General features: G+C 42.8%; 1 protein-coding gene and 1 pseudogene across 7 annotated transcripts in view; both read left to right on the top strand.

Annotated features, from left to right (window-relative positions):
* Window positions 1-10,987, top strand: part of Nup210l (nucleoporin 210 like) — a 107,681-nt gene that overhangs the window by 92,772 nt on the left and 3,922 nt on the right. For 4 of the 7 annotated variants that reach the window (XM_031374590.1, XM_031374592.1, XM_031374588.1 and 1 more), the window contains 5 exons: window positions 252-388; window positions 2,281-2,404; window positions 5,818-5,967; window positions 7,545-7,792; window positions 10,583-10,781. In XM_031374590.1, coding sequence (XP_031230450.1) covers window positions 252-388; window positions 2,281-2,404; window positions 5,818-5,967; window positions 7,545-7,792; window positions 10,583-10,781 — 858 coding nt within the window. Of the gene's footprint in view, window positions 1-251; window positions 389-2,280; window positions 2,405-5,817; window positions 5,968-7,544; window positions 7,793-10,582; window positions 10,782-10,987 lie in introns of those variants that run through there. The other 3 variants (XM_031374589.1, XM_031374593.1, XM_031374591.1) reach the window with 3 other exon arrangements.
* On the top strand, window positions 1,078-1,165 carry LOC116094513 (annotated as a pseudogene).

The following is a 10,987-nucleotide window of genomic DNA, read 5'->3' on the forward strand; positions in this document are numbered from 1 at the left end:
AAAAAAAAAGAAGGCTTAATGCAGTTTTTACTTTTTCTAAGATTAGTTATATTGTTTACCTCACTAGCTCATGTTATTCTGAAGGCAGTAAGTAGATTTTGTTTGCTGGCATGATATAGGAAGGGGAGTCTGACATTTAGAAAGCTACCTACATTCTTGAAAACATGCCTCCTGATTGAGACTTTGAATAAAGTGGTTTATGAATTTAAACTGAAAATTATAGCCAAGCACTTTCTCTGGTCTTTTCTCAGGTGAGCCTGGGGTGTGGATGATTTCTCCCAACAATATTGTACAGACAGACACAGTCACTGGAGTAGGAGTGGCTAGGAACCCAGGAACTGCAACAATTTTTCATGACATCCCCGGAGTTGTGAAAACGTTTCGAGAGGTACACCCAACTGCACCACAGCTCAAGAGACTAGAGTGACTATGAATTTACTGGCTATATATACAGAAAACATCCTAGGATAGAAGTGTACTTGCTAACAGATACCAAAACAGTCAGTGTGCTAGGGGAACATGCGGAGAGAGCACTTGCAAGCATGCACAAGGCCCTGGCTTCCATCCCCACCTAAAAACAAAACAAAAAAGCAATTTTCATTAATAGCAGTTAGAATTCTTCCCAGAACTATGACTAATCTGATTTCTGTTCTAAGAGATCACTATGAGTGCTTGACTCGGTGCATATTCTAAAATTGGATCAAGGGCTGGAGAGATGGCTCAGCGGTTAAGAGCACTGACTGCTCTTCCAGAGGTCCTGAGTTCAATTCCCAGCAACCACATGGTGGCTCACAACCATCTTAATAGGATCTGATGCCCTCTTCTGGTGTGTCTGAAGATAGCTACAGTGTACTCATATACATTAAATAAATAAATCTTAAAAAAAAGAAAAATAAAAAATAATGGATTAAGCCGGGTGGTGGTGGCGGCGGCGCACGCCTTTAATCCCAGCACTTGGGAGGCAGAGGCAGGCGGATTTCTGAGTTCGAGGCCAGCCTGGTCTACAGAGTGAGTTCCAGGACAGCCAGGGCTATACAGAGAAACCCTGTCTCGAAAAACCAAAAAAAAAAAAAAAAAAAAAAAAAAAAAAGATTAGTAAAAGAGAGGGTTAGCATAGCCCCTGCACAAGGATGACTCACACATTTGTGAAGCATTCCATATTTTTATAGTGAGGAGGGGATGGAGCACCATGAGGGATAAGAGATAGCTTAGTAGGTAACCCAAAACCAGTGCAAAAAGCCAGATGTGGTGATACTCATCTGTAATCCCAGCACTCCTATTGCGAGACGGGAAGCAACCTGCCAGATGCTTTCTTTTTTTTTTTTTTAAAGATTATTTTACTTATTTTATGTGTATGAGTATACTGTAGCTGTACAGATGGCAGTGAGCCATCATGTGTGTGGCTGCTGAGAATTGAACTCAGGACCTCTGCCATCCCGCTCACTCTGGCTTAATACACTGTAGCTGTCTTCAGACGCACCAGAAGAGGGTGTCAGATCTCATTAAGGGTGGTTGTGAGCCACCATGTGGTTACTGGGATCCGAACTCAGGACCTTCAGAAGAACAGTCAGTGCTCTTACCCGCTAAGCCATCTCACCAGCCCCCAGATGCTTTCTTAGTAGCAGAAACAAGAGAGACTCTGTCTTAAACAAGGAGGACGGAGTGAACCAACTCTGAAAAAAGTTGCCCCTTAACTTCCACAGACATGCCATGGCATGCATGTGCCCACATTCCCACTTATAAAATAAATCTTAAATGGACCATTGTGAGTATGGTTCTACATGTCTGTAATCCCAGCATGCAGGAGGTTGAAGCAAGATTGCTGAAACTAGAATTCAAGGAAAACCTTGGCTACACGGTGAGGTCCAGACCAACCTTGGCTACAGTGTAAGACTCTGTCTCAAAACAAAATAAGAGTATTTCTTCTGGGGATATAGCTCAGTTGGTAGAGTGCTTTACTACGTACATAAAGTCCTGGGTTTGAGTTCCACCACATAAATCAGGTGTGCCTGTAATACCAATTCTGGGGATGTGGAGGTGGAGGCTGGAAGATCAGAAATTCAAGGTCATCCTAGGCTATAAAGGGAGATGCAGGCTAGCCTGGGATACATGAGACCCTGTCTCAAAATAAAATAATAACTTTTCAGAAGTAAACAGATTTTGTGTTTCTCAAATACATCAGAATGCCAATTTTGTATTTGTATGAAATAGATACTTTTGGCTGAAATAAGTAAGGAGTAACAATGGAGGGAACGTGATTTTCCTTTGGTTTGCTGACAGGTAGTAGTCAATGCATCATCACAACTGACATTCAGCTATGACCCGAAAACTTACCTCACCAATATCCCCAATGCAACTGTGTTCAAACTCTTCATCAGCACAGGTAGAAATGTCAACCTCAGAGGTAAGGGGTTTCTCCACGGGCCTCTGTTATGTCCACCTTGCTCATCTTCCCTCAATCATTTTACTCCTTTAGATTAATGTTTCCTTTTATTGGCTATGCTTAGTAGCAAATAACTGTAATGCTAGCGTGTGAAAAGCTAAGACATGGACTAGACAAATGGCTCAGAGGTTAAGAGCAATGGCTACTCTTCCAGAGGACACAGGTTTAATTCCCTGCCACATGGCAGCTCACAGCCATCTGTCACTTCAGCTCCAGGGGTCTGACACCCTCACAGAAACATAGAGGACCTAGGTTCAATTCCCAGAACTCACATGGCAGTTTACAACTGTCTGTAACCCCAGGGAATTTGACATTCTTACCTAGATATAAATAAAAATAAATAAATCATTTTTGTTAAATTGTAAGGGCTGTTAAAAAAAGGAGGGGAAGGACCCCACACTCAGGGCTCGGGAACAACGACCCCAAACACCACCAAGACACGTACTTGATGCAATCAGCAAGAGGTTCTTTTATTCAGTGCTGGGCAAGACTCACATCCCACGTAGGGGTAGAGGAGTCTGGCCCTAAGCAAAAATTTAAACAGGTTTTTATACCCACACAGTTGCTAGGGAAAAGGGGAAACTAAGGCAGGGGAAAGTATGGGGTAGTCTTTGATTGGCGCTGGCTTGTGCTAGGGTTCAGAAGCAGGTTAGCCACCTGGCAATTGTTTGTTACCTCATTTTTCTTTTTTCCTGCCAGGCCACTCCGGTCTCTAAGCTCTGGGAGCTGGTCTCCCATTCTTCTAAGTCCTGGGAGCTGGTCTCCCATTCTTCTAAGTTCTTGGAGCTAGTTTCCCATTCTTCTAAGTCCTGGGAGCTAGTCTCCCATTAAGTTCAACTAACGGCTAAGTTCCCACAGTACAGTTTGAAAATTTTAACCTCTCAAAATCTTTAAAAAGAAAGAGAAGCTAAGACACAAGCATTGCAGCATTTTCAAGGCCACCCTGAATGCCTATAGCAAGATCCTATCTCAAAAACTAAAACAAAAAAAAAAGTTCATCTTACTTCAAAACTGGCCCAAATTTTTATAAAGATTTTTATTAAATTGTGTGTAGGTATGTGGGTATGTGCACATGAATGTAGGTGGCCTCAGCAGCCAAACATCTTACATGGGTGCTTGTAGCTTGTCTTTGCTACTTTGTGGGTTCTTCTTTTTCCCACCCTTTATTCCCTGCCTCCCCAGTTTCACCCTCTATCACTACATAGCAGAGAAAGGAGAAAGAAATCTCTGAATCTAATTTCTTTCCTTTTGTTTTTTCTTCGAGCATGACTAATAACAAACCTAAACCAACCCCCCCTAAATGTTCAACACCACCCATCCCACTTCTTAGGGCCCTAGCATTTATATAACCTCTGAAAAGTTCCCATAATTCCAAATGTCACAAAATCATAGAAACTATCTGCAGTTGGCAAAACCATGCCTCTGCTAAAGCACGAAGCAAATCATAGTCAGATGCTTTGGAGCAGCCCCATATTCCAAGTGTGGCCTTGGGATTAACACCTTGAAAAAGCTTTTTTTGGTGTTTCGTTTTGTTTTGTTTTGCGAGACAGGGTTTCTCTGTATAGCCCTGACTGTCCTGGAACTCACTCTGTAGACCAGGCTGGTCTCAAATTCAGAAAACTACCTGTCTCTGCCTCCCAAGTGCTGGGATTAAAGGCAAGCGCCAGCACTGCCTGGATCTGTGCTTTTTAAAGAAACCAAAATTCTAGAATCTCACTACAGGTGCTGGGAACTGAACTTGGGTTCTTAGAAGAGCAATGAATATTCTTAACTGCTGAGTCATCTCTCTAGCCCTTGACTTGGTCTTGGTACATAAACTGAAATCCATGAGATTTCAAAAATTATGACTGGATTAAAGTTTGGATTTATTTGTTTGTTTGTTTGTTTGTTTTGTGGTGTTGGAGATCAATGGTAGGGACTTGTTCATGCTAAGTAAGCAAGCATTCTATTATACTATGTAACCCAGGCTAGTCTAGTACTCACCTTGTAAAGCATTCTGGCCTTGAACTTTGGCCTCTGCTCTAGAGTGCTGGAATTAAAGACATATTGGGGTTTTTTGTTTTTGTTTTTGTTTTTTAAGATTTTGATTTATGTGTATGTGTCTGCCATGTATGCAGGTTCCCATACAAGGATGTCAAATGCTACGGGCCGGCCGATCTGGGCCTCCCTCAACCCGCGGGAGAAACGGGGTCCTAGTCAGGTCGACAAGGCGTAGGGGAAGAAATGATGGCAGAGACTACACATGAAGTATAGGATCTAAATGTATTTCTTAGAAATGGCATCAGACTTTTACAGTCATTGCAAAAGAGAGATGGTAAATCTGGCAGCTCAATAGTTGAGGTACATCTGAGGCTATCTGAAACATACTGGGTCTAAAGCAGCAGCTATTTCTCTGAACTGGTGTTGCATCCCCTGGGCCCAAGTCCTCTGGGCCGGGGGGACTGCGGATTGCATGAATCTAAGTCCTAGCCCATCTAAGTTCTAGTCTTAGTCTGAGCGCCAGTGCAAGTGCAACTCGAGTCCCTCTGCGAGTCCTTCTTCAAGTCCCAGTCCTAGTACACAAAGTGAAAAGCAGGCTTAAGTAGCATACAGCAAGCAGGACAAATTACAAGAGTCATGTAGGCAAGTGACCGCACATCAAGGTCAGTGGGATTTGGTGGTCAGGTGTGAAGAGGAGTGGAGCCCTCCCTGTTGAGGCATTTTGGTATTCCTAGGCAAATCCTCTGATTCTGCTGGAGGCAATGACTAGGAGGGTCTGACCTGACACTCCTAGCTAATGTCCTTAAGTGAGGGAAGCCCTTCATCACTCTCTAGTATGTGAAACATTTCTAGCTATTGTAAACTATTATTGCCCTAAGGAATGTGTCTGACCCTTGTTAGCTCTAGCAAGGCAGTTTTCTAGAGAGAAATTACAAGTTATGGGAAGCTTGGTAATAAACCAGGATAGGTTAGAAACATTGTGTTGACCAGGAAATAGTGCCCAATCTTAACCATTAACAAATCAATTCTTGGGGTACCTTTATGCTTAAATATGAGGGCGTGTTGACGATTGGAAAGACTAATCTGGAACACGTCTGAGTTAGGGGATACCAGCAACTGTCTGAAATCCAGGAGGCACAGAACTCCTTTTGAGTCCTTATTGCCTCTTATCCTTAATCAGGATTTTATCCCCGATATTTTGGATGTGACTGGAGTAGATGAGTGTGCGTAGCAGTCAAAAACCTTGATTTACTGGTTTTGAGCTACCCAGTGCAGGTGCTGGGAACTGCACTCAGGTCCTCTGAATCACTGACCTTCTCTTTCCAGTCCCCCATGATTCCTTCCTTTACAAGTCCCTGGTGCTAACAGTTACGTAACTCTTCTCCACTTCTTAGGATCCTGTACCCCAAGTCAGGCTTTGGCTGTTGAGACAGTTCTTCTTCCTGAGACCCTTATGCTGTGCCATGTGCAGTTCAGCAATACTTTACTAGACATTCCAGCAAGTAAAGTCTTTCACATCCATTCAGAATTCAGCATGGAGAAAGGTAGGGTCCTGTTTCTATACCTGTCACCCTCCTGTTGAACTATATTTGTGTTTTCTCAATTGCTAGAGCCTTTCTCAACCCACTCAACAAATGGTTGTATTTTTTGTTTTGAGGTATCATGTATCTCTGGCTGGCCTTAAACAAGAGTAACCTCTGATTGATGGTCTACCTCCAGAGAGCTAGGATTGTAAATTGTGCTACCATGTTCAATTTATACACTGTTGGGAATCAATCCTAGAGCTTTCTGCATGCTGGGCAAACTCTAACCGAGCTGTATCCTCTATTCCACAAACTTTTATTAGTGCATTCCACCTAAAACATGCTGTTTTACTATCTATAATTTACTTTTTGTTTTGTTTTGTTTTTTTGAGACAAGGTCTCACTATGTGGCCCTGAATGGCCTGAAACATATTATATAGACCAGCATGGCCATAGACTCACAGAGATTCACTAGACTCTGCTTCCTGAGTGCTGAGATTAAAAGCATGTACCATCATACTCAGGCTTAGTTTTCAACATGTAGCACAGTATTTTAATATTCCAAATGAATGTCATTAACATTCAGATGACTTGATATAAAATGAACTAACCCCAAATGAGAAGCTTTAGCTAGGCTTTGTGGTATAAACCTGTAATCCCAATACTTGGAAGGCTGAGGTAGGAGGATCACAAAATGAAGATTAGTCTACAGAGTGAGTTCAAGTTTATCTGGGCAATTTGGTGAGACTGTGTCCAAAAAAAAAAAAAAAAAAAAAAAAAAGGTGGCTGCGAATGCTCAATGGTCCAGTGATCACCTGGCATGTGGTAGGTTCAAGTTCTGTATTGCAAACAAAATGTGTGTGTGTGTGTGTGTGTGTGTGTGTGTATGTGTGTGTGTATGTGTGTGTGTGTACTTGGTGGAGGAGGGGAGAGGAGAGGGAGGCAGAGATGGGGAGGAAGAAGGGAGGTATAAGCAGGACAATATACCATTTGAGCTCTTAAATTTAGCCCTCTCAACTTGAGTGGTATGGGTAATGAACCAGCACTAAAAGGTTCATTCAGAAACCTGCTAGACACTGAATAGATCTTTAGAAAGTTCCAGAACAAGATGCAGATGGAATTGCTCCTTAACTTTAAGGGAGGGCACTAGACCAGCAGCCTAGTCCGTAGAGGAATAGCAGAATCACTCTCAAAAAGATTTAGTCTCCTCAGCACTTTCTACCTGCTTGTGCCATTCTGTTTAACTTTTATTAAAAGAAGATTTATTTTATATATGTTAGTACACTGGAGCCGTCTTCAGACATATCAGGAGAAGGCATTGGATCCCATTAAGATGGTTGTGAGCTACCATGTGATTGCTGGGAATTGAACTTAGGACCTCTGGAAGAGCACTGAGCCATCTCTCCAGCCCCATATTGTTTAATATTTGCTGAGTGTTGACTTGAGTCCAGCTGCAGCTTCTTGCAAGGACAGTTTCCTTTTCTCTGGTATTTTCTCCATAGTAGTTATTAGTGTACCAGAACTGGATGCTCAGAACATTCTTCTTCCCTACCCTAACCTTTTTATCTCAGTAGAGCCTCTGGGCCTTTCCTTTTCAGGGGTCTATGTCTGCCTAATCAAGGTTCGACAGGAGTCAGAGGAGCTGCGCAAACTGCTCAGTTTGGTAGTCACCTCAGTCTATGGGTGGGCAACTCTGGTCAGTGAACATGGCAAGAATGGCATGGAAAGAATCCTCATTCCTTTCATCCCTGGCTTTTACATGAACCAGACAGAGTTCACTCTTGGCCACGAAGACACTGGGGAGCTAAGAATCCTGGGAGTAGAAAGAGTTCTTGAGAGCCTAGAGGTAAGTGTTAAAGTTTGAGATACAGCAGTACTGGGGACAGAGATTTGTTGCCCTTTTCCCAAAAGATTCTCATTACCAGGGCTGGAGAGATGGCTCAGTGGTTAAGAGTATTTACTGTTCTTCTGAAGGTCCTGAGTTCAAATCCCAACAGCCACTGCCTGGCTGTTAGTGTCTTTTTTTTTTTTTTTTTTTTTTTTTTTATATTTATTTATTTAATATAAGTACACTTTAGCTGTCTTCTCTGAAGAGACACTCAAGAAGAGGGCATCAGATCTCGTTACAGATGGTTGTGAGCCACCATGTGGTTGCTGGGATTTGAACTCAGGACCTCTGGAAGAGCAGTCAGTGCTCTTAACCGCTGAGACATCTCACCAGACCGTTAGTGTCTTTTCCAAGACAGGGTTTGTCCTAGCACTCTCCCTGTAACCAGGGTGGCCTTGAACTCACATAACAGCCTACTCTGCCTCCCCAGCGCTGGGATTAAAGGTGCACACTGCGACTGCCTGGAAATCTTTAATTTTTAATCATATTTTTAATCAATTATGTCTCTTTGTGTGTACAGTCTTAACCTATAAGCCATTTCTCCAACCAATTGCTGGAAACTTTTATTAAATGTTGGACTCTCTTATTCACAAGCCTGGGTACAACTCTAGATAGTCAACATTAATGCTGCTTTTGTTTTCTTTTTTTTTTTTAAGATTTATTATTATGCATAAGTACACTGTGGCTGTCTTTAGACACACCAGAAGAGGGCATCAGATCTCATGAGCCACCATGTGGTTGCTGGGATTTGAACTCGTGACCTTCGGAAGAGCAGTCAGTGCTCTTACCCGCTGAGCCATTTCACCAGCCCCTCCTTTTGTTTTCTAATGAGTTTATAGTGTGCACTGGGGTTTTGCCTGTGTATATCTTTGTGAAGGTGTCAGAACCCCAGGAACTGGAGTTACAGAGTTGTGAGCTACCTACCATTTGGGTGCTCGGAATTCAACCCGGAGAGCAGCCAGTGCTCTTAACTGCTGAGCCATCTCCGTAGCCACATAAATGCTACTTTTATGTATATGAGTTCACTGTTGCTCTCTTCAGACACACCAGAAGAGGATTTTGGACCCCATTACAGATGGTTGTGAGCCACCATGTGGTTGCTGGGATTTGAATTCAGGACCTTTGGAAGAACAGTCAATGCTCTTAACCACTGAGCCATCTCTCCAACCCCCATAAATGCTACTTTTAAAAACAATCTTGCTGGGCAGTGGTGGTGCATGCCTTTAATCCCAGCTCTAGAGTGAGTTCCAGGATAGCCAGGGCTATACAGAGAAACCCTATCTTGAAAAACAAAACAAACAAGAACTCAAGAGATCTTCTTGCCTCTTTCTCTCTCAAGTGCTGGAATTAAAGGTGTGTGTGTTTCCCATTCCCAGCTCACCACCTTGTAAGACAAGGAATCACTATGTATCCCTGGCTGGCCTGGAATTAACATATGTATCTTCCTCTACTCTCATCTATGGGGATCAAATGCATGCCCCCATACTCATTTCCACTATATTTTTTCTTGTTTGTTTTTTGAGACAGGATTTCTCTGTGTAGCTCTGGCTGTTCTGGAACTCTGTAGGCCAGGCTGGCCTGGAACTCAGAAATCCACCTGCCTCTGCCTCCCAAGTGCTGGGATTTAAGGTGTGCATCACCACTGCCCAGCTTATATTTTTTCTTAAAACATTATTTGTGTATGAATACATAGGCATGTGTATGGCGACCAGAAGAGGGTCTGGATGTCCTTTTCTATTACTCTCCAGCTATATTTTTTCAGATTTTATTTATTATATGTATACAATGTATCTGTCTTCAGACTCTCCAGAAGAGGGCATCAGATCTCATTGTGGATGGTTATGAGCCACCATGTGGTTGCTGGGATTTGAACTCAGGACCTTCGGAAGAGCAGTTGGTGCTCTTAACCACTGAGCCATCTCTCCAGCCCCTATATTTTCTTCCTAAATACTTTTTAAAAAGTACACTGTAGCACTAGAAGGTGTCAGATCTCATTGCGGTGGTTGTGAATCACCATGTGGTTGCTGGGATTTGAACTCAGGACTTTAGGAGGAGCAGTTGGTGCTCTTACCCGTTGAACTGTATCACCAGCCCACCACTTTTTATTACATTTTTATTTATCCTACACAGAATATACTGAGGTCAGAAAATAATTTGGTAGGGGTCATTTTTCTTTGTCATGTGAGTCCTTGAACTCATATCCTCAGGTTTGGAAACAGGCATTTTTTTCCTGAGCCACCTCATAGTTATACCACCTATGATCTGAACCTGAGCCCCCTCCTGAGCCAACATTTTCTTGACTAGACTAGAAGTGAGCAAAAGCCCCCCCAAAAACTCAGGTAACTTAAGTGATGGGATACAAACCCCAGTCCTCATGACTATGTAACCACTGGGCCTTCTTCCCAGGCCCCTTTACCTTTTGTTTTTACTGAGACAGGATCTTCCTGGAGCTTGCTGTGTGCTATGCTATTTCAAGCATGGCTTCTCAACCTTGCCCTGGCTATCTGAACTTACCACGTAGTTACCTCAAACTGCTGGTCTCCGCTGGGACTGCCATGCATGGTGACTGTCTCATAGCCTACTTTATGTCCTCATGCTTACAAAGGACTGTTCTGTCCCTTCTTAAATACATCCAAAGTGGTGAAAAAGCTCAGGACTTACTGGCTGGCTAGCTGAATCTTTAACTCTTGTACTAATTGAGACACTAATTTGTCTTCTTTCAAACAAGTATTTTATCTTTTCTCCAAGGTCCACAGCTCCCCATTTCTAGAAGTCTCTGGCCATAAGTACTCCTACTTCACAACAGGCCTAGTTATCTACCTAGTAAGAATAGTCAACTTCACTGCCTTGCAGCAGATGTCATCACCTGCTTTCATTAATGTTTCCTGTGCACTGACCAGTCAACAAGAAGCTGTGGTAGTCAGAGCAAAAGATGTATCTGGTGCAGGTGAGCATTGGGGATTTTTTAAAATTTATTTTGTGTATGTTGTCTTCATGCACACCAGAAGACATTAGATCCCACTACAGCTGGCTGTGAACCACCATGTACTTGCTGGTGATTGAACTCAAGGACTTCTTGAAGAGCAGCCATCTCTCCAGCACTGCTGGGAACTACATGGGAAAGTAATGTATCACAACAAACCAATTTTTTTT

The sequence above is a fragment of the Mastomys coucha genome, unplaced genomic scaffold (assembly GCF_008632895.1).
Source record: "Mastomys coucha isolate ucsf_1 unplaced genomic scaffold, UCSF_Mcou_1 pScaffold16, whole genome shotgun sequence".
NCBI classification, from domain to species: domain Eukaryota; kingdom Metazoa; phylum Chordata; class Mammalia; order Rodentia; family Muridae; genus Mastomys; species Mastomys coucha.